At 53.8% G+C, this 22,481-nt stretch overlaps 7 protein-coding genes across 9 annotated transcripts; 6 read left to right on the top strand and 1 right to left on the bottom strand.

The window, feature by feature from the left end:
• Positions 1-190: 190 nt before the first annotated feature.
• Positions 191-2,201, top strand: IUM83_15209 (putative GTP-binding protein; the record flags this gene model as incomplete). The annotated part of the gene is made up of 4 exons (XM_067940011.1): positions 191-495; positions 630-757; positions 844-1,292; positions 1,386-2,201. The coding sequence occupies 4 exons, from the start codon at positions 191-193 to the stop codon at positions 2,199-2,201; spliced, it is 1,698 nt and encodes a 565-aa protein (XP_067794422.1).
• A 338-nt stretch (positions 2,202-2,539) lies between these two features.
• Positions 2,540-5,965, top strand: IUM83_15208 (the record flags this gene model as incomplete). 3 transcript variants are annotated; one of them, XM_067940009.1, is made up of 2 exons in its annotated part: positions 2,540-4,267; positions 4,910-5,965. In XM_067940009.1, 2 exons carry the CDS (start codon positions 2,540-2,542, stop codon positions 5,963-5,965), a joined length of 2,784 nt encoding a protein of 927 aa, XP_067794483.1. The 3 variants fall into 3 exon arrangements, with proteins under 3 accessions (XP_067794483.1, XP_067794484.1, XP_067794485.1); XM_067940010.1 differs by lacking the exon at positions 4,910-5,965 and having other exon boundaries at positions 2,540-4,639; XM_067940008.1 differs by lacking the exon at positions 2,540-4,267 and having other exon boundaries at positions 4,997-5,965.
• A 759-nt stretch (positions 5,966-6,724) lies between these two features.
• Positions 6,725-7,705, top strand: IUM83_15207 (Zinc (Zn2)-Iron (Fe2) Permease (ZIP) Family; the record flags this gene model as incomplete). Its single annotated transcript, XM_067940007.1, has 1 exon — positions 6,725-7,705. One exon carries the CDS (start codon positions 6,725-6,727, stop codon positions 7,703-7,705), a length of 981 nt encoding a protein of 326 aa, XP_067794478.1.
• Positions 7,706-8,136: 431 nt separating this feature from the next.
• IUM83_15206 (Zinc (Zn2)-Iron (Fe2) Permease (ZIP) Family) lies at positions 8,137-8,433 on the top strand (the record flags this gene model as incomplete). Its single annotated transcript, XM_067940006.1, has 1 exon — positions 8,137-8,433. The coding sequence occupies one exon, from the start codon at positions 8,137-8,139 to the stop codon at positions 8,431-8,433; it is 297 nt and encodes a 98-aa protein (XP_067794477.1).
• Positions 8,434-9,532: 1,099 nt separating this feature from the next.
• Positions 9,533-10,495, bottom strand: IUM83_15205 (putative lectin; the record flags this gene model as incomplete). Its single annotated transcript, XM_067940005.1, has 1 exon — positions 9,533-10,495. One exon carries the CDS (start codon positions 10,493-10,495, stop codon positions 9,533-9,535), a length of 963 nt encoding a protein of 320 aa, XP_067794555.1.
• Positions 10,496-11,998: 1,503 nt separating this feature from the next.
• IUM83_15204 (putative lectin) lies at positions 11,999-12,631 on the top strand (the record flags this gene model as incomplete). Its single annotated transcript, XM_067940004.1, has 1 exon — positions 11,999-12,631. The coding sequence occupies one exon, from the start codon at positions 11,999-12,001 to the stop codon at positions 12,629-12,631; it is 633 nt and encodes a 210-aa protein (XP_067794479.1).
• Positions 12,632-13,430: 799 nt separating this feature from the next.
• On the top strand, positions 13,431-14,489 carry IUM83_15203 (putative lectin; the record flags this gene model as incomplete). The annotated part of the gene is made up of 1 exon (XM_067940003.1): positions 13,431-14,489. The coding sequence occupies one exon, from the start codon at positions 13,431-13,433 to the stop codon at positions 14,487-14,489; it is 1,059 nt and encodes a 352-aa protein (XP_067794481.1).
• Positions 14,490-22,481: the final 7,992 nt, after the last annotated feature.

Here is a 22,481-nt window from a genome sequence, read left to right as displayed (position 1 = left end):
CACCACACAAAACGCACACTCTGTCTTACAGTGACGAAACTTCTTGTGGCGTCGCTTGCCTCGCCACATGAACCTTCGCTGCGGCGGAAGTGGAAGTTGGCTTCATCTTGTTTTGTACCCATCTTGCTGAGTGTTGGTCTTTTTTTCGGTTCAGGAGATTCGCGGCGAACAGCTGCGCTCAATCGCCATTATGGCTCCAACGGCGGACGTGGGGCTGACAGCGCTGCTGCGCCAAGTGCGCTCCGAGTTCGCGCAGCCCGGCGCCGCTGTAGCTGCGGAGCACCTGCCCGCGGAGGTGGAGGAGGGCAACGTCGAGTACAAGCTGCAGCTGCTGGAGCCGGCGCCCGAGCGGCTGCGGCAGCTGACCACGCAGATGCACTGGCGCCTGAACGAGGGAAGCGGCGCCGCCTTCTACGAGCTCGGCGTACGGGACAATGGGGAGCTGCTGGGGCTCTCGGAGGACGCGCTGCTGCGCTCGCTGGGCTCGCTCGCGCGGTGAGCTGCATAGTACTTTCATACTACTATTTAGTGGCTGGAAGTACTATTTCCAGAGTGCTATCTGAAGTTGAAGTTGGCTGGAAAAATGTAGCCATCTTGATTGACACGGGTGTTCATCTTGATTGATGCAGGATGTGCCGCGTGGTGCACGCCGAGATGACGCTGGCCAAGTTCAGAGCTGGACGCGACGCGAACCACCGCGCCGCGAGGATACAGGTCACTAGGGTGCTGGAGCATAACGCCACCAAGCGGCTCCGAGGTGGGGGGAGCTGCTACTGCAGTTACATGTAGTGTATTATGGCTACTTTTTTCTGATAACCATCTGTCTGTGATGGTGTCTGCTAGTGTCGGTGATCGGGGACTTTGAGAGCGGCAAGTCGACGCTGGTGGGGGTACTGACGCGCGGTTGTCTGGACGACGGCGCTGGGCTTGCCAGGATGCAGGTGTGTCGCCACCGCCACGAGTTGGAGAACGGCTGCACGTCGAGTGTGAGCGAGCACACGATCGCCGTGGCTGCGGACGGCCACTTCCGCTGCACGGACGAACTGCCAACGTGCGATTTCGGTGACAGCGACGAAGAGGCCGAGGAGATGCAGACGCAGAGGAGGCAGGAGAGTTTCATCACACTCAGCGATCTGGCGGGGCACAAAAAGTACCTCAAGAGCACGGCGTCCGGACTCGCCGGCCAGTTCCCGGACTATGCCATGCTAGTGGTGGATGCTGTGAGAGGCGTTCGGGACATGACGCGCGAGCACGTAAAGATCGCCACGGCGCTGGAAGTGGCCATTTTTGTGGTAATAACCAAAACGGATCACGCGACCGAAGAGCGAATACAGCAGTCGCTGGTTGAGGTCGCGGATCTGCTACAAGCTTTTTGCCCTTGCCAGAGGGTTGTTCTGGCTCCGCAAAGCACCGACACCAGCACGGGCGAGAAAGAGGACCTGCAGAAGCTTACCACGGCGTCGACAGTGCCGGTATTCCGGGTCTCGAGTGTGGATGGTAGAGGTTTGGACGTGTTGCAAGGGTATCTGACCGTACTCGAGCCCAAGCGCGTGTGGGCTGCCAAGGCGAAGACGCCCGCAGAGTTTCAGGTCAACCAAGCCTACGATATCGAGGACGAAGGCACGATTGTAACGGGACTGGTTCAAGCGGGGACGTTCTGCGTGGGTGAGCGAATGCTGCTTGGGCCAGACGCTGATGGCCAATTTTGCGATGTTGCAGTGGAGAGCATCGAAGTGCAGCACAAGGCGGCGCAAAGCTTGAGCGCCGGCGAGACTGGTGCCGTGCTTATACGCTTCTTGGCCACTGCTCAGCCGGCCCACCGCATCCGGAAAGGCACCATGCTTGTGCACCCGAGTGTTCGCCCGATGGCTACGCGCCAGTTCGACGCTGAGCTGCACTTCCTGCCCGACGCACGTACGTTTCGCGAGAACTTCCAAGCGGTCATCCACGCAGGACAAGTTCGGCAGATGGCAAAGATCGTCCGACTAGGAGACCCCAACGGCGTACCCACCACGTCGCCGTCGACGCTTCCGCCTGCCACGACAATGTGCCGCTTCGAGTTCATGTATTGGCCGGAGTACATCCGTCCAGACCTACCGCTCGTGCTACGCGAAGGCAGCACCCAAGCAGTTGGGCGAGTGGTGAGAGCCCTGCCTTATTTCCAAAAGGAGCAGCGAGCAACTCGCGTGCCATCCTGCTGACATCCACCGCCGACGAATTCCTGAGCAAGCTAACGCGCAGACTGTGAGCTATATTTGCGAGCCAATGCAGAGAGGAGTGCAATGCAGAGAGGAAGATAGCTATTTCCACCCTGTGAGTACGTGTTCACCCACGTTCTGCCATCGTTGGCACCTTCATGGTCGCTTGACCGCAGGGCCTAAAAAAAGAGGAGCGACGCAGCAAAATCGCCAAGCTATCAAACGCTCCAAGTGCGGGGCTTGAGGTCTTTTGGTGTGCAGCGTTCACGAGTGGCAGAGGTGAGTGTGTGTGTGAAAACGTCGGAGGGGTAGTTGCAGCGAGCGAGTGGGGGACATCTCCTATGGTTTCACCGGACGCTACCGAGGTGAATCCTGCAAATGGTCATGACACGAAACAAGCAAGCGGGATGCACTTAGACCTGGACAATATCACGGGTGCAGATCGTTCGAAGATACAACAGCAACAAGAGGAGGAAGAGCCCAAGAAGAAGACCAAAATCCGCAAACGTCGTGGGCCTCGAGCTCAGACGATTGAGGAGGTCTTCGCGACGCTCAGCAATGCCCGATCATCGGGGCTGAATCCACCGCCGGAACGTATTGTGCTCACACCACGCTCTGCCCAAGCTTGTCTGCGCTGTGGCGTAAATCCTGAGACCCTCAAGATCCGAGACCTGGACTCGTTTTACGACCCGGATGTCACCGCAGCCGTTCAGCGAATGCGCCACGAGGCGTACTCATTACGGCGACACGAGGAGATGCAGGCGTTGAGAACTGAGAAGCGAAAATTGATCGAGACTGAAGACCGCGGGACTGGAAATACAATGCCAGCTCGACTTGTTGCGGTCGCGGGATCAAAGCGAGCTATCAAAGCCCCAGCACGTGCAAGTTCTGAAAACGCGGACGGTCCTCCCTCCATGTCTTCGGGGGCATCTAGTTCTCCAGGCAAGAAGGGTTCGTCAGCTTTATTGGAGATCGAGCGACAGAGACTCGAAAAGGTTAAGCAACGGCAAGAGCGCGAGCTTGAGCAAATGCTGGAGTTCGAGATGAAGATGAATCGGCTGCAGCAAGAGGCTGCGGAGAAGATGGAGCGCGAAAAAAGACAGCATGAGGCCATGGAGCGCTCGCGAATGCGCTTTGCTCAAGAGCTGGCAGCTGAAAAGCGAGCTCGGGAGATCAAGAAAAAGGCTCAACTTGATGCTGAAGAAGAGAGGCGAAAAGATTTAGCAGCACATTTAGCTGCTCGAGATCGTGCGCTAGCTGAAGAAAAGGCTCGACAGGACAAGCTGAGGCGAATCGAGGCGCGTGAGCGGGAAGAAGAGCGTAAAATTAAGGCTGAAGAGCACCGAGCACAGACAGAAGCACTGCTTCATGCCCAGCAAATGGAGATTCAAGCACGGCTGCGCGAGCTAGACTTGGCGGAGAAGGCACGTGACGAAATGGTTGAACAGCAACGGGCAGAGCGCGCTGTAGCGATGGATGCTCGTCGTCGTGAGGTCACCTTACGGATCCGGAAAAACCTTCGAGCCTCGAAGAAGCTGGAAGCACAGCGCAAGCGTGACATTCAACGAAAGCAAGCAGCTAGTGAAGCCCTGCGGCGAGCTCACGAGGACGAAGAACGTCGATCTAGGGAGTTGCAGGCGCAGCAGCAATTGTCTCTAGAAAGAAAGCGTCAATTAGTGTTAGAGGAGGCTCGACGGGAAGAAGCTCGGAAGAAAGAGGAGCTGCTTCAACGACAACGAGAGATTGACCTGAACGTTCAGCAGGTGCAGAAAAACCAGCAGCACCAACGTGCTTTACGCAGTGAATATCGGAAGTTGCAGGCACAGTTGAAGCTCGACAAGGTGGAGAGGATGAAGCGGATTCAAGAGTATCAGCGGCTGGAGATGCTGCGTAAAATGCAAGACACAGAAGCTCGAACGCAGCACATGCTGAATGAAAAGGAATCGCTCGTGAACCGTCGAAAGCAGCTCGCGATCAAGACCAAGATTCAGCGCGACCTGATCATGCGTACAATGGAGAACGTCAAGATCACGAAAAAGTGGCATCAAGCCTCCAAGACGATCGAGAAGGTACTTAACGGAGGCTCCACGAATCGCTCAATAGGCTCTCGCTCCCCTTCGCACTCACCCGCGAAGTCCATCGGGAAGGAGCGCCCGAAATCAAGTTCGAGTGTCGTTGGCCGGCAAACTTCCTTGCCGACGCTTAGTCGACCGACTACACCCAGCGGGGCTGGTAACTCTAATCAAGATTACCAGCAGTCCAAGGTATTCCGACCACCGTCGCCACCTCCGACCAAAACGGCATTCAAATTTACGAAAGAGGCTCAGGAGGCTCAAGCAGGGAGTGGCAGTGGAGCACAGCCGTACTTCTCTCCGTATGATGCTGTGCCCGGAGCCAGCCTCCCGAAGAAGGGTAAGCACGTTCAGTCTGCGGTGTTTTAGAGCTTGACATCGATAACATGAATGCAACGAAAAGCATTTTTGGGGATGGAGTGGGAAGTATGATGCTTGATGCGTCAACGCGCCAGCCACAGGCAAGCGATATGTGTGCTGACTAGCAAGACTTGAGTCCAGTCGCGTCTGGTTTTCAGGTTTCCTGAACCACTCGCGCGACTGGCAAGTAATGCATGTCCCTCTTGGTTCTTGCGAGTCGACGATTGTAGGCCGGAAATTGTGCTGACCCCCGTCGCTGGTGTCGAGCTCGACCGCCAGGCGGGACACCAGGACGACAATGGAATGCCGCTCTTGAACCACAACCACAGACCTGAATTTGCTTTGGTCGTTGCGGAGACACTCGAAATGGCGATCGAGGAGACGATGGACGTCGCCGCGGCGTTCCAGATCAACCTGGGGGCATCGCTAGGCACGTTGCTAGGCGGGTGCATCGTCTTTAGCAAGTACTTGCTCCGAGTTGTGAACCCGCGCGCGATGGCGGTGTGGCTCAGTTTCGCCGGAGGACTCACGCTCTTCCAGTCGCTCGTGGTGCTGCTCCCAAACTCGATGTTCGAGTTCACGGACGCGTTCAGCAACAACGAGTCTAGAGGCAGGGACGACGATACCGTAATGGGCCAGGCGTGGCTCACAACAACCGGTTGCTTCGGAGTCGGCATCATGCTCAACCACTTCTTGGATCTGCTGGTGAAGCAGTTGACCCCGGGCCAGCGCCAGAGCCTTTTCGCGCGGAACCACGCGCGTGACACGTGCCAAGCCTCCCTCGAAGCTGGAGTCCCGGAGCTCAAGTCCCCAGTGGACATCCTGCAGAGTCGACACTTTTTGCGGGTGGACGAGTCTACAAAGGAGAAGCTACTGCGCCTTGGGGTCCTGAACGTCATCGCGATTTCCATCCACAACATCCCAGGAGGGGTAGCGACGATGGTGGCGTCGTCTGAGCACACCTTTATCGGCCTCGCACTCGCCATCGGTGTCGGTCTGCACAATATCGCGGAGGGCATCGCCGTGGCGGCACCCATGTACTTCGCCACCGGCAGCAAGTGGAAGGGGATCATGTGGTGCATCGTGGCGTCCATTGCTCAACACCTCGGGGGCTTCCTGGCCTTTGGCATTTTGGGCAAGAACGCCGACAATTTCTCGCAAGGAGTGCTGTATGGGCTCGTATCGGGCATGCTCGCGTGCATCACCATGAAGGAGATTTTCCCCACTGCGAGTATGTACGCCAATGGACGCGTGCACCTCGTCTCCGCTGGAGGCCTCTTTGGGATGGTCTTCATGGCCGCCAGTCTCATCCTGTTCAAGTACATGGGCGTCTAACTAGTTACAGCTAGCTAACGCCCGTTCTTATATAATAGACATCGATGGTATTTTGCAGAGCTGCCCACTTTCTTGAGTGGCCAGTGCCCGACAACGAAATCGTGGCGATCCCACTGCGTGCTCTAGCGTCGTCGTCAGGGCAGAGACAGTCGACAAGAGCTTGCTGTGAAAGTAGCTGCAGTCAGGTTGCGTGCCATGGCAACGATGGAGTTGCAATTGATCGGGAGGACGACGAGTAGAAGCTTCACTTGGATAGCTGTGATCACCTGTAGCGACGAGAAGCAACGCAACTTTGTAACGGAGACCAAGTGTAGTGGACAGCGGACTGCAGAGAGCCCTCATTCCACTTGATGGGCGCAGTGACGATCAGGTGCGACCCGGGCGGCGAGATACACTCGGTTGACAGCTCGCAGCTCAAACGCTTAGACTTTTACCGAACTCGAAATCGATGCCAGCTGAGGAGACTGCGACTGTCTTCGCCGCGCCTAAGGCGCGAGATATATGAGGCAAGTAGCGCCTCGCAGTAGCGCTAGTTGCGCTGGTTTTTGAAAGCGCCCCTGGCCCCAAGCCGCCGCTATGTCAGACTTCCCGCTAGCTTCGGATGCACCTGTGGCGCGCGTTGGGCTGTCCCCAAAAATCGACGCCATCTGAACTGCGGGCGGCATGCCATCTCGGTAGCCAGGCGGCGTGTGTTGCTGGCGGCCACTACACAATTTGCATCAAGTCCTCACTCACCTCATCTCGTACACCACCGCGGACATGGGCATCACGGAGGAGAAACAGCTCGATCTCACCCCGACGTTCGGGCTCAACGCGGTGGCCGCGATGTTCACGATCTTCGGAGGCTGCGTGATCTTCAGCAACAAACTGCTGCAGCTCGCCAGCCCCATGTTCATGGCGGTGCTGCTCAGCGTCTCTGGCGGCATTACGCTCTTCCAGGCGCTCGTAGTGCTGTTCGCCAACTCGTTCAGCGAGTTCGATGACGCGTTCGCGAGAAACAACGGCGACAGCGGCTCAGACGGAGACGACGACGACAAAGGCAGCGCCTGGCTGGCGGCGACGGGCTGCTTCGGAGGCGGCATCCTCGTCAGCTACATGATCGACTTCATCGTCAAGAAGCTCACCCCCGGCCAGAACATGAACGGCACGGCACGAATGGAGGCCGAGCGCTTTTCGTTCGAGGACGGGCCCATCGAGGTCAAGCCGCCCGTCGAGCTCGTCCAGAACCAAGGCAGCGACGTGTTCATCAAGATGGACGAGGCGGCCAAGGAGAAGCTCCAGCGCATGGGTGTGCTCAGCGCCATCGCCGTGGGCATTCACAACATCCCTGAGGGTATGGCCACCTTCGTGGCGTCTTCCGAGCACGCGTGGATCGGCCTCTCACTCGCCATCGGCGTCGCTCTGCACAACGTCGCTGAGGGCATCGCCGTCGCGGCGCCGATCTACTTCGCGACGGGCAGCACGTGCCGCGGCCTGTTGTGGTGCCTTTTGTCTGCCATTGCACAGCACATTGGCGGCGTCATCGCGTTCGCGGCGCTCGGCATGAACGTCGACAACGAAACACAGGGCGCCTTGTACGGCCTGTGTGCTGGTATGCTGGCGGGTATCGCGATGAAGGAGATCATCCCGACCGCGTACATGTACGCCAACGGACGGATGCACCTCGTGTCGGCCGGCTCGCTGGGCGGCATGTTCCTCATGGCCGTCGCCCTCATCTTCTTCAAGTACATTGGCGTGTAGGCGCCGCAGGGACGAGCGCGCACGCGCAGCATTTTTTAGTAACCCACCCGTTAGTTATGTGTAAGCGAGCTCGTAGTGAATACAATCCTGTCACCTGTCCAGATTGTTTGCATCGAGGACCCGACGTTCACTGTCCGGTTGAAGTGGGTGGCCCAATTTACAGTTAGTGCTGGCTACTTTCGCGGAGTTCAGCTCGCGCGTGTCAACTGGAACTTCGCCGCCCGCCATCCGTCCCCCACGCCTAATGAACGCTGCAGAGTCTTTCGGTACTGTTGCGGATCTGGTTCATGTCCACCAACCGCCTAAGAATTACTTCGTCCATCCTTGATGGCGAACTGGCCACTGAGCTGACAATGGCCAGGTCCAGCGATGCTAGTTGCATACCATTCTACAACTTGTCCAGCAGTACCTAGCCCACGGCCAAGCATACTATGGCGTTCGAGGACGATAGCCCCCTGAACCTGGCGATAGCGTTCGGCGTGAATGGGGGAGCCGCGTTGATGATGTTGGTGGGCGGAATGGTGGTCTTCAGCAGCAAATTGCTGCGGGCGGCCAACCCGCTGGTTCTGGCTTTGGCGCTCGGAACATCGGGAGGAGTCACGCTGTTCATCGCGCTGGTGCCGCTGTTCACCAACTCTATGTCGGAATTTGAGGATGCCTTCACATCGGATATCGAAAAGTCTGGCTCCGGATCGGACGACAGCGACACTATCAAGGGCGACGCCTAGCTCGCGACAACTGCTTGCTTCGGCGGGGCATTCTCATCAGCTATATCATTGACTTCATCGTGCAACAGCTTACCCTCGGCCAGAACCCCAACGGAACCGCGCGCACCCAAGAAATGACGCGTGATTCACTGGACTCGTCAAGTGGCAAGGTGGATCTTAGACCCCGGTTGAGTTCATCGAGGACGCCGATCTGGACGTCTTCATCCGTATGGACGAGTCGGCCAAGCAAAAGCTGCAGGCTATGGGCATTTTAAGTGCCATCGCGGTGGGCATTCACAATATCCCAGAGGGGGTGGCTACCTTCGTGGCTTCCTCGGAGCAACTATACATTGGCACGTCGTTGGCGATTGGTGTCGGTATACATAACATTACGGAATGGATCGCGGTCGCGGCGCCAATCTACTTCGCTACCGGCAGCCGATGTAAGGCGCTGATGTGGTGCTTCTGGTCGACTGTCGCGCAGCATATTGGTGAAATTATCGCGTATGCGAGCATGGGCATGGACGCTGACAACCTCACCCAGGCAATTTTATACGGAATGTCGTCGGGGATGATTGTTGGTATTGTCGTGAAGGAACTAATTCCCACTGCGTATTTGTATGCGAATGGACGGATGCATCTCGTGTCGGCGGGGGCGCTCTTAGGGACCTGTTTAATGGCAGCGTGATTGATATTTTTCAAGTTCATCGGAATGTAGCCATAGCCACAAGTTGAAAATACATGTGGAGTGAGTTCAGTATTGTACTTCCCAGTAGTTCATCACTGGGCTACCTAGCTTCCACCCTTGTCTCGTGTGTGTTATTCTCAGTTTAAGACATCGACAGTGAAAGGCACAGTACTTCACTCTGGATGAAGGGTGGATCGTGAATCTACTGGATCTGAGGCATGAGAATGATGCTGATGCTACGGCTGTAAGAATGAATGCTTCGTGTTGAGAACTTAAACCACGCGGAAATGTAAAGCCCTAAGTCAGGGCAATGTGTACTCCGAATGAATGTGCAGAATGAATCGGATGCAGAGTGTTGAAGGGACTAACTTTACCTCTTCAGTTGAGACGCACAGCTTGGAGTCCTTGATCAAGTCTGAACGCTACATGGACTTATTTGGAGCAGTGGAAATCCTTGCCGTTGGCCTTGCACGTCTCACCTGTAATGCAGTGATCGTACATCCAGTTGCTGGTGCCGTCTGCCTGCCCGCACAAGCCACCAGTGGGGAGAGTTGCAGGCATGCACTGCGAATAGTAGTTGGAGTGCTTGACACAGACACTGGTCGTGGTCTTGCACTGAGTGCTGGCGTTGCTGCAGTCTTCCCAATCGTTCACATACGTCACCGTTGGAGGCGTTGTTGTTGCAGGGGGAGCCGTCGTGGGGGCAGCGGTCGTAGTGGATCTGCAGTGGAAATCGGTGCCAACAGCCTGGCACGTCTCCCCAGTAATGCAGTGGTTATCAAACTTCCACACGCTCGTGCCGTCGTTCTGACCGCATAGGGCACCAGTGGGGAGTACTGCAGGCATACACTGCGAGAAGTAGTTGGAGTGTTTGACGCACGTGCTGGTCGAAACCTTGCACACCGAGCCTGTCTTGGAGCAATCTTCCCAGTCACCAATCTGCAGTGCCGGAGGCGCAGTCGAAGACGAAGCCTCCTTCCGGCCAGAGCTCCTGTGGTGGTGGCGACGACGCGTTCCCGGTTTCACGCAGCGGAAGTCCGTGCCCTTTGCGTCACACTTCTCGTCAGCGGGGCAGTGGTCGTAGAGCCAGTCGTTGGTGCCGTCAGACTGCCCGCACAGGTCACCCGAAGGCAATACCGCAGGCTTGCACTGCGAGTAATACTTGGAGTGGCGGACGCAGACGCTGGACGACGACTCGCAGCCCACGTCATCGGCGCAGGCTTCCCAGTCGCCCACGAAAGTGGAGTACGTAACGACCGAATTGACACCAGCTTCGACATCTTCGTGCGTACCGGATCCCGACGAAGTGCTGTTGGCCAGTGACCCGTTCACATCCGTAGCGTGGACACTGGAGACGGCTGCGAGAGCAATGGAGGCGAGCACGTAGATCTGCATCGTTGGTAGCGAGTGTTGAGAAGTTGGACTGTAGGGCGTCGGAGACGTTGACAGTTGGCGAGCTGCTGTCGAAGATGTGAGGCAAATTGAAAAGTGGGGAAGAGGAGCATCGTCCAAGCTCTCAGTGCCTCAACCAACAAACTGGGGATTGTGCGTCGAAGAGGCATAACGGACAACTGAAGTTCGTTTCGCCTTCAACGGCCAAGTGTTGATACATGAGGTGATTGGGATTGTGCAAAGGCGTTACTGGTTTATACTGCGGCAACCTGTGCAATTATAGGATAAATTTTAGTGTGCGTTTTCCGCTGCGATGAAGCACTGTTGCTTGGGTTCACGCGTTACTGGCATATGCTAATGCCTACATGATCGACTGTCCTGGATTCCCTGAAACCTACAACGGAACTCGCGTTAAATTCGCCGGACCTGGTTTGTGGTTGATGCAATTCTTGCAAGCGCCAACGCTGCGAGTGGTTTCCAAATTGCACCCCATACCGTTCGAGCAAACTTGCTGTGCTGGCCATTTGGCACCGGTATTTCCGGCGTGCCCAGCGACGAGCTGCAGAAGTGGGACTGCTTTGAAAATCCAACTTGGGATGGGTCTAAAGGTGTGTGGTGAATTATCGCTAGATTCGTCTGGCCGATTTTCTACTGGGTTTTTTGCGAAGCAAGTCCGGGCCTATTTGCGACATACGTCGACTATCAGACTGTCGCTCACATCGAATGACTGTTGACTTGGAGAGTGCGGCAAGCAAGCAAAACGCAGCCCCACCTCCACTGTCAGCACTGATATATTATCGCGCGCTTATTTTGCTCTAGTAGCTCAATGCATTTGATCGCCACTGTAACACAAGTGCGAAGAAAATCAGGCCCAGAGGCAAGTACTGTAGTGCGGGGTGCAAGCGATCGCTATTGTACTGTGGAGCGCTGCCGCCCACACCGATCCGCGTCGATTGGAACAGCCTATCGGTGATTAACCTTGAGCCTGCAGCTATAGGAAGCAATACGTGTAGCAAGATCGAGGACCATTGCCTTGCATTTAGTATACCTAAATGGCAGTAATGTACCTCACCAAAACGTAAAAAAAAAAAAAACTAACCATTGCCTTTCATTGGTATCCATTCGCTAAAGATCAGTTGCTTCAACTCACCCGGATCACCCACATCAGCCACATGACGTGTACACTCTAATTTGGGTTCGCACTTCAAGATCTGAGTTGTGTGAAACACGCAATATTGCCCCACACTTGCCATTTGTAAGTAAACTCAGAGTACATAGACATGTGTTTTCGCTGATCGTCATTTTCAGCCCAAACCAAGAATCAAAATCAACCCAAAATAATGTTAAATTGGGAGAGTTGCAGTGCCAGAGGTGTGCCGCTGCTGGAAGTGCACCATGCATTCGAATATCCCGCCCAAGCATGGTAGTCGTTGCGCCTCGGAGCCACAGCCTCCCGCAGTTCACTTTGCAATTTGCTCTACATCGACCAACCAACCTCGGGACAAGATGCAACTCTTTTCGCTGGCCTCCGTGGCCCTGCTGGCGCTGACTGCCGTCCAGGCCATGGACATGTCGACGCTCCACCTTCGTGTCTACAACAGCGGCGTCTCTGACTGGGGCGCCTGCACGGGCAATATCAAGGGCTCCAACCCGACCAGCGTCTGCGTCAAGTACTCTCAGTACTACGCACAATGCAAGCCCAGTACTCTCCCCCAGGGCGAACTGTGCGGCCAGAACGACGGCACAAGCGTGTGGAAGTACGATCACTGCCCGAGCAACCAGCAGTGCAAGGCTGTGGGCACTGACTTCCGGTGCAGTAACACGAATCACCACCAGAAGGACGCAAATAAGGACGCTTCGTGCACCATCACCAACGAGTCCCAGTGCGACGGCCAAAACTGGACTGGAAGCACGTGCTGTGCCGACCCAAGCTACGAATGCCGCTGGTCCGACGATGGCCAGAACGTCAAGCGCTGTCAGAAGATTGCAGAAAATGATGACGATGACAGCACCAGCGACGATGCGGTAATTATTGACGATAGTGACTACAGCGACAGTGAAAGTGATGATGTGGTCACTATCGACGATAGCGACAACAGTGACAACGAGGACAGCATTGATTCTGGTAGCGAGGACTAATCGACGTACATCGACGACTGGGGCGACTGCACCAAGGATGACGTTGGCTGCTCGAACCCAACTAGCATCTGCGTCACGTACTCGGACTACTACGCGCAGTGCAAGCCCGAAACTCTTCCCTCCGGCGAACTGTGCGGCCAGGACGACGGCACGAACGTGTGGAAGTATGACCACTGCCCCAGCAGCGAGACGTGCATGGCCGAGGGCTCAGACTACCGATGCAAGGCGTAACTTCACCGCCAGGCTAGGTCGGCATCCTCTGTAGGTCCAAGTAGCTGCATTTACTGCATGTATTAGCCCGCCGACCACTGCATATCTCAGTTCATCTAATGGCAGCCGCGTTCTTCACCACTTTATCCCTGTTCTGCCACAGAACTTCTGCGCACACTGCAAGCAATTTCCTGCTCGCATGATGTGTAAATATGACTCACACCTACACGCCCCGCAGCCGCGCTCGACCCTCTCCAGTGAAATTGCAAGTTGATCCACGATTGCTGATCGTCCTGAAAACCAAATTAATTATCCCAAACTAACGGAGGGAACTCACCCAACACCGCGTTCCATAAAAGTAACACACCATACTAATCTAAAACCACCCAACGTAACCATTTCTGCATGTTACGGTACACAAAGATCGCGCCAGCTTCAACTTGGCCCAATCTAGTCCCCAAACTAAAAACATGATTCGCACCCCGTCGATCGAACAGCAAGTGGACCCGCGCCCGCGTTGCGATCTTCCGCCGCCTCACTCACATCGCAATTTGCACCGCCGAGCTCAAGTCGCCTTCCCACCCGCAAGATGAAGATCTTCGCCCTCGCCCTCGCCGCGCTCTCCGCCGTGGACGCCGCCGAGCAGGCGTCCATCCACCTGCGCGTCCACGACAAGGGCGGCTCGTGCACCATCACCAACGAGTCGCAGTGCAACGGGCAGAACTGGACGGGCAGCACGTGCTGCGCCGACCCGAACTACGAGTGCCGCTGGTCGGACGACGGCCAGAATGTGCAGCGCTGCCAGAAGAAGAAGAGCTCGGGCACCACTGGCGGCACCACTGGCGGCACCACGGGCGGCACCACTGGCGGCACCACCGGCGGCGGCGGCTCCGTGGCTGACTGGGGCGACTGCACCGGCGGCAAGACGTGCGCGACGTCGTCGAGCGTGTGCGTCAAGTACTCCAACTACTACTCGCAGTGCAAGCCGGCCACGCTGCCGACCGGGGAGCTCTGCGGCCAGAACGACGGCACGAACGTGTGGAAGTACGACCACTGCCCGAGCAACCAGCAGTGCTCGGCCATGGGCAAGGACTTCCGCTGCACCAACAAGAAGCACCACAAGAAGGCCAAGAAACCGCGCAAGGACGGGTCCTGCACCATCACCAACGAGTCGCAGTGCGACGGCCAGAACTGGACGGGCAGCACGTGCTGCGCCGACTCGAGCTACGAGTGCCGCTGGTCGGACGACGGCCAGAACGTCAAGCGCTGCCAGAAGATCAACAGCAGCAGCTACTACTCGGGCTCGTACGACTCGGAGGACAGCAACAGCGACGACTTCAGCGAGGACTACAGCGACGACGTCGACTACACGAGCTACGCGGACGACTGGGGCGACTGCACCAAGAACGACGTGGGCTGCACCAACCCGAGCAGCATCTGCGTCTACCACTCCTCGAGCTACGCCGAGTGCAAGCCCAACCCGCTGCCGTCGGGCGAGATGTGCGGCCAGACCGACGGCACGAACGACTGGTACTACCCCTTCTGCTCGAGCGGCGAGAGCTGCGAGACCAACGGCTCGGAATCCCGCTGCACCAAGGCCAAGAAGCGCCACCACCACCACCACCACCGCCACCACCGCCGCGCCTAAGTGGTATGCTGCAGCTAGTGAGGGTTGGGTGGCTGCGTGGCTTCGAACCGTCGATATCTCTATGACCAATGCGTCACTATGAAAACAATCAATGTGCATTCAACTCACTAAAGGGCTTCCGCTTTGTACGCTCTTGCTCCGTCTGAATCTCAGTGTGAGGATTCTCTTCTTCGCAAACCTTGAGCTCCGATCCTGGATCGACGGATTTCTGAGTCCATCTGGACCAAGTCAGAAAAAAGTGAAAAACTAAGGCGGGCTCAAATTTCATGAAAGAAACTGGACAACTTGGCGCGAACGATTGCCATTCTTGGCCCGAGGCGGATGCATGCGTTTTCGGACACTTTGTGATTTGATTGGTTAACAGGACGTTACAAAAACGATACTGCACAACGCATGCGCCGACAAGCGTTAACTACTTTTGGCCAATCAATGCACTGCAGCATTTGCATACTCCCAGCATTAGCACTCTCCCTCACAGCACTCCCCCCTCACAACACTCCCCCCTCCTCTGACATGGCGCCGGTCCGGCTTCGACGTGCTTCTCCCCCGCGCTGCACCCCCACCGCAAGGCAGTGGCGTCGCTGGAAAGCTGAAGATGAGCTGTGCGGCCTTCTGGTTTGTTTGGTAGCCATCAAGCGACACTAAGCAGCACGAAAAAAAGATCCAACAGTTCGAGAACGGATTTCGTGGCGAGTACATGCTTCTACGCTACTAAGAGAGTCAGCTTTCATGAGATACTACTTGGACGATGGCAGGCGCACTGGGTGCTCCGACGTTTAATGAAACTTGTTGTGGTGGGGGAGAAGCTTGCACGAGCTCTGGCGTAAGGTTACGCGCCACCGGGGCTTGGTGGGTTGGGCCAGCTTCGCTCCCCATTGCCGGACGGGGGATTCTTGATCAGTGCTTCAGATATTGTTGAGTCGTGAACCATACATAGATCACACAGAGTAACAGTACAATGATTGGATAATATTGATCAAACACTGGACCCATCAAATTGGGTCAGTTTCATTCTCAACCGACCATACGGGGTAGGGTACGCATGTAACGCACGCATCGAGAAAAACGCTTCGGTTGAGAACCGGCCTTAACCCTTTGATTTAACTCGAGTAGATGTAAAAGCGTCCGCCCCAGTTTGCTATTGCAGCACCACTCTCGCGAAGTCGAGTTACGCATGTCGCTCCAGGAATCCTCTGTACAGGACGGCCACGTAGGGTTATTCCTTCTTAACAAAAGAGTTCTGGTTCAGCAATGTCTGCAAATTCTCCAAGGTTACTCCATCGTTGTGCCAACCTGCGAATATTTCTGCCTTACGGCTCCTTTCCGTAGACGCACTACGCAGCTCATCGAGAACGCTCCGTTGAAGCCTCCCACCGAGGGCCCCGTCATTGTTCTCAAAGTGAAGTGCGATTCGATTGAGCTCCTCGTCTCTGGTGTATGTCCGCAATATTGAGTCGACGTTAAGAGCTGGGGATTCAGCATGCACCCGCGGCGCGATGTTGCTGATGGAGTTGAAGCTGAACCTCTCCTCGCCCTCGCTCTCCAAATCGTCCATGTTGTAGCTTCTCAAGTGCCGTTGGCGCGTGGGAGGTCCTTGCTCAAGGTGTTGGTTGTCACACTCGAGACAGCATCACTACTCGCAAGGAAAGTGACGAGTGCCACTAGCAGAGCGTAGCTCAGGCGCATGACACAATCGGTTGGGGTCTGGGGGTGTGGCGATGCGAAGCGAGTTGTGAAGTGAGCGCTTGAATTGCTGGCCCTCCGATGTCGGAATCCTAACCTTGATTATGTAGTACATATTATATACCGTAGGTACATTACGCTGACGCTTCGTGTGCTGTAAGATGTACATCTATGCAGTTTAGGGTAAACTTCATCGAAAACTGAATAATCAGCTCACGGACAATGAGAATCTCGAGCAATTTCCATAATACAGTAGAAAACTACTGTTTTGTTTCCAGGTGATTATGACTGCCCCAAAAACAGTAGAAGTTCACAAAGTGCGATCAATGTCTTGATGCGTACTTAACTACGAACCAAAATAGAAATACGTCTGCGAGCGCTTGCTTTAGATTATTTACACGCAGATACAAAATACGCATAGACCGATAGAAAAGGTAACACTTCCTTACGAAAACTCGCAACCGCTTTACTTCATTGCCCAAATGGCAGACTCTAGTACAAAAACACAGTCAACAATTGGCAACGCTCGCTCCGTCTGGACGCATTCGATATCGACGCTACTGTAGCGTGGGGGCTTCTACGGAGGGTCGTTGCAAATGAAACGCCGGACCCTACCAGCTTCAAGTATGCTGTTGCGTACAATCAGCGCCGCAACAGTGCAGACACGGAATTTCCGTCACAAAAAGCAGCTAGGTCCGTATGCAAGGACTTTGCACTGCAGTGCGGTTTTCAGAGTTTTTTTTCAAGCAGACCAGCGTCAAAGCCACCAATTCAGGTAACTACGAGTGAGTTTTGAGCGAGAAGCTGTTGACTTTATCTCGGTGTATGTCACACAAACCGATGCGAAGACCCGAAGCTTGAGGGCGCAGTGGCGGGCGCCCGTCGAACACTTGAGAGGAAGATTGGAAGTTGAAAAGTGATTGATTGAATCGTTAGTTTGGCGTCGGCTCATTGCCGCCGCACAACCAGTAGTTCTTGGCGACCTGGACACGCAAACAAGTATCCAGGTCCCATCCTAAAGTCTATCAATCTCAGATCCTAATTCTATCCTGATCTACCAATGAGAATCTACTAATCCAAAACGTAGCTTGATCCAAATATGCGACTCGCGTCCCATAATCAAAAGTTCGGCTCGAAAATTTGATTCTTGCACATCTCCAGGATTTTTAGCCAATGAGGTCGCATGAAACTCCATGTTTATGCGTCCCATAATCATGATTATTCTTGATATTGACCAGTAGGATAGCATGTAACGAATATAAACCATGCAATGTTTTATTACGCTGTACAGCGTAAACAGAAAGGTATGCATTAGCAATTGACGTGGGAGTCCTCTGCCATCTCATTGGCAGAGGGACGTCCACGTCACATGACCTCCCTTCCAAGAAGTCCCCGCTATTTCGAAGCTGGCTTTGTCTTCTTCTTGGTTTCCCAGTACTTGTCAATGAGACCTGGAATCTGATTCAGGTTCTCTACTGGTTCCCACGTTGCTTCTTCGCGTGATTCACCAAGCCACCAAATCTGGTATTGAAGTTTCTTCTTCTTGCTACGATGACCAATTACTTCGCGCACAAGTTGACCTTCCGTACCGTCCTTCAAAATCACTTTGTCCACACTTTGGCTCCGTGATTCATCACTGCGATACGGCTTGAGCAATGAGGTGTGAAATACGGGATGCAACTTGAGACCCTTCGATAACTTCAGCTCGTATGAGTCACGATGAATTTGTTTCACAACCGGGTAAGGACCAATAAACCGCGGTGCGAGCTTCTTTGACTATGCGAAGCCTTTATGACGAATGTCCAAGTTTCGTCCATCTAGGCGTACCATATCTCCAGGTTTGAAGTCTTGAGCAAGCCTGTTCTTGTCGTAGTAAGACTTCATACAAGTTTGGGCTTCACTCATTGCATCTTGTGCCATCTTCAAAATTGCATCTTGCTTGAGCAGAAATTCTTGCGCCGAGTTGTGCAACTGTTCCAATTCCGGGTCCCTAACCACATCATCTGGCATATAGGGCACATAACCCAGATCAGCCTCAAACGGTGACATACCGATTGAGGAATGGACACGTCTATTGTACGCGAATTCAGCGATATGCAAATATTCATCCCAGTCATTTTGGAATGGGTTCACAACACCCCAAAGATAGTCTTCAATAAACCGATTAGTACGTTCGGTCTGACCATCAGTCTGTGGGCGAAAAGCAGACGACAGATTGTGGGTCGTCTCCAAAATCTTGATCACTTTTTGCCAGAACTTGGACGTAAATTTGGAGTCTCTGTCTGAAGTGATCGATTTCGGCATGCCATGGTCTTTCACATAATTGACCATGAATAGCGCAGCAGTCTCTTCTGCTGTCGCATTCGTATTGGTTGCGATGAACTTCGCACGCTTCGTCAACCGGTCCACAATAACCATAATGGCGTCTTTTCCGGTTTCCGTGCTCGGCAGAGCAATCATAAAGTCCATCGACACATCAACCCATCTACCTCCTGGAATCTCCAAAGGCTGTAGTAATCCGGGCGGCTTCGTTTGGCGTGCCTTATTCCGCTGACAACGTTCACACGTGTTGACATAGCGTTGAATGTATTTCGACATCTTGGGCCAGTAATACTTTTTCTGGACACCCAAGTATGTCTTAAAGTATCCGGGGTGACCTGCCGTGACCACATCGTGGTTTTCACAAATAACACGGTTCTTCAGATCTTCATTATCCGGAATTACCAGTCGAGCATTTTCATCATCTCTCGTTTGGTAAAATAACAATCCATTCTTCACAGAGTAGCGTGGTACCTCTTTACCACTAGAAATACTCTGCAACAACTCCTGAACTCTCCGGTCGGTAGAGTACAGTTGTTTGGCCGAGTGCGTCACAGTCGCACTTGGCGATTGGATGCTAGTAACAATTTCACGGTTTCGAGCAGCTTCGATGAGCTCACTGAGACTAACCTGAGCGGCTTTATGCTCAACGAGTGGGTTTCGGGACATTGCATCCGACACTTGGTTACTTTCTCCTGGAATCCACTTGAACTGCGGTTGGAATTCAGCTAGCTCGTTAAACCAGCGCGCAACACGACGATTGGTTGTCTTTTGCGTCAATATAGTCTCGATGCTCTTGTGGTCTGTCTCCACGGTAAATGGACGATCGAGAAGGTAAACTCTCCACACACGAAGGGCATGCATGATAGCCAGTAACTCCTGCTCACGAACAGGGTAGTTGAGTTCCGCTGGTTTCATTTTGCGTCCTGTGTATGCAATCGGATGCTCCAACCCTCCCTCGTTTTGAAACAAGACTCCCCCTATGGCAAAATTCGAGGCATCCATACGAATACCGAACGGTTTGTCGAAATCAGGAAGTTGTAGTACAGGAGGGGTGGAGAGACGGCGTTTGAGTTCATGGAAGCATTCCAACTGATGATCAGACAAGTGTAACGTTTCCTTTGGGCGTAAACCCTTAGTACTTTCGTGCAATGGGCCTGCAAATTGTGCGAAGTCGGCGCAAAAACGCGAGACGTAGACCGTCGTACCTAAAAAGCTTTCCATTTGTTTCTTGGTACGTGGAATCGGCCAGTCGCTGATTACGCGCACTTTGTCAGGGTCCATTCGAACACCATGACGACCCACAAAGTCACCGAGACAGGGGATTTCTTCGACGCAGAACTGACACTTCGACAATTTTACGTACAATTGCTGTTCTTGACACCGCTGAAGCACTCTGTCCAACGCGTCGACATGCACCTGCACGTCCTTGTCTTGCGTAAAAACGTAGATGTCGTCAAAATAGATGCGCATCACATCGCGCAAGTCACTGAACACTCGCTGTAACAGCCTGTTAAATGTGCCCGGACTACCGCTCAAACCCATCGGGGTTACAAGATACTCAAACAGCCCATCGGGCGTCGAAAAAGCAGTAAATGGAATATCAGCTTCACGAAGTTTAACCTGATAGTATCCTCACAAGAGATCCATGCAGGAGAACCAGTAACTACCGCCCATCGCATCAAATGTGTCCTCCTTTCTCGGCATCGGTATCGCTGGCAAAATGGTGGCACTATTGAGTTGACGATAATCGTGCACAATTCGCCAACCCACGGGCTTCTTGACGCAGAACGTCGGAGCGCTGAATGCAGAGGTGCTAGGTCGAATAATACCTGCCTGCGCCATCTCTTTCGTCCAATCCTGGATCACCGTTCGCTGCTCCGGGCTTTGGCGCCATTGTTTCACCGAAATCGGTTGTGTTCCCGGCTGAAGTTGAATTTCGTGTTCAATCCCTTCGCGGACAGGGTGCGTGGTACTTGGCAGCTCAGTGCGAAACACAGTATCGCGATACTTGAGCAAGACTTCATATGCGGGGTTGTTCACCAGTGCCTCCCATCCTTGTTGTTTAAAACGCTCAGCCTTTTCTGAGTCGTGTGGATTGACAACAAACACAGCTTCGATATCCTTCTTTTTGCGGAGTTCCTTCAGAAATTGCTTCGTTGTGATCAGTTTCGTTTCACCGAACGCACCCTTGTGACCATGCCGACGGTAGTAATGGAAGATTTCGCGGTTCTGGTTTGCGTTCTTGAAACGACGGCCTCCGATCATACGCGTTCGAGGTCTGTTAGGTACCACCAATTGAAGAGCCTGGGGTTCCTCAGTCCTTGTACGCGGGCGCAATAGTAAACGTTCCCAATCGATGTCAGGGTTATTCTCCCGAAGCCACTTCATTCCGAGAAGCACATCCTTATCCTCCGGGACAGGCATGACCGTAAACGTTTCACATGTCACCGGGAAATCCGGAATCTGCAACATCATTTCGACGGTACGTCTTGGTCTTTGCACTTTTTGGTTGTATCCTAGACGAACTGTCATCATGTCGTCAGGATGCTCCTTGATGTCCAGCTGAAGTCGTACAGCTAGATCTTCAGTGACACCGTTGAGGCTGCTTCCATTGTCGACGAATATTGAGACGTCAGTCGCTGCCTTCTCCTGATTGTAGGCTAAAGCTTTCACTTCCAAAATGGCGTAGAATGATCCGCCAACATAGTGATTGCTTTCCTTGGTGGACTTGCATTGCGGCTTGATATGACCGACTTGTCCACAATTATGACAAGTGGTTGACTTTCGCCAATCCTCTTTTGGTCCACTCTTCGGTGACAGCTTTCGCTCCAGCGGCTTGCTTGTATTGTTAGCCGCTGGTTTCACAGATGATGCCGCTTTCGAAGAAGGCTGGTGATTCGCCGTGGTCTTTGCCGAGAGTCCTCCATAGTGAGCAAACTCGAAATTCGTTGCAATCTCAATTACTTCATGCACGAATCTTGGACTGAGCTCCTTCACCTTTTTCGCTGTCTCCGGCCGAAGTCCGTTCTGAAAGTAGAACCGCTTCTCCATCTCCGAAATCTCCAACTCGGATTGAGACATCAGATCCTGAAACGATGACACATATTCATGGATGGTCCCGTGTTGTTTCAGCTGAAACAATCGCTCACGTAGATTGTATTCAAAGTCTTTGGGACGAAAGCGTTCACGTAGCTTCGCCTTAAATAATTGCCATGTTTTGGGAACTCCTGCCGCTTCACAATCTGACGAAAAAGCGCGATACCAGTTTAGCACAGATTTACCTAAACTGCTGGATATCATGGTCACAAAATCGGACGTATCGGCCTCCATCAATCCGCGCTTGTTAGCGTAATATTCCTCCATGGCAAAGATCCATAGTTCCAAATCTTCACCGAATTTCCCCTCATACATGGGAGGATCCTTCTTCCGTCGTTCACCTTGTGATGCGAGCAAGTGTTCAAAACGGTTATTGGCTTGCTGCATTTGCATCTGATACATTTGCTGTTGTTGCGTTAACCAGATCATTAACTGTTGCATTGACATTGCGTCAGGTGCAACGTTTGCCGTTCCGGCGGGTGGGACTTCGTGGTGAGCTTCCTGCGGCGTTGCCGCCTCCGTTTGAGCCGTCCGTGGCACTTGGCGTTGCCGAGGGTTAGGCGATTCACTCTCAGCTGCCTACTCCTTGTCATAGTCATTAGGGGTAGAACAGATGGAATTTTCGGTGAGTGATCCGTACAATACGGCGAAATAAAACGGAAAAGGAATTAAAAGCTCAAAAAGTGTTTTACAACTTAGTGTTGCTGCGGTTTCTGGCGAATAAGGCTGTTAAGCTTCGCAGCAAGGTTGTCTTGGCACTCCAAAAGGTTCAGAAACGCCAGGTTAAGTTGGCGATCAACCTGGGCCTCGATGCTCTCGTCCTTGATCCAGAAAGTCTCTTTGCGAAACTTGCCCAAAACCCGCTTAGCCGTTTTGATCTGGCGGAGGAGA

This window comes from Phytophthora cinnamomi, assembly GCF_018691715.1.
Source record: "Phytophthora cinnamomi strain GKB4 chromosome Unknown Contig24, whole genome shotgun sequence".
Classification (NCBI taxonomy): Eukaryota; Oomycota; class Peronosporomycetes; order Peronosporales; family Peronosporaceae; genus Phytophthora; species Phytophthora cinnamomi.
The sequence above is the reverse complement of the archived record's forward strand: the minus strand, read 5'-3'. Positions and strand labels throughout refer to the sequence as shown.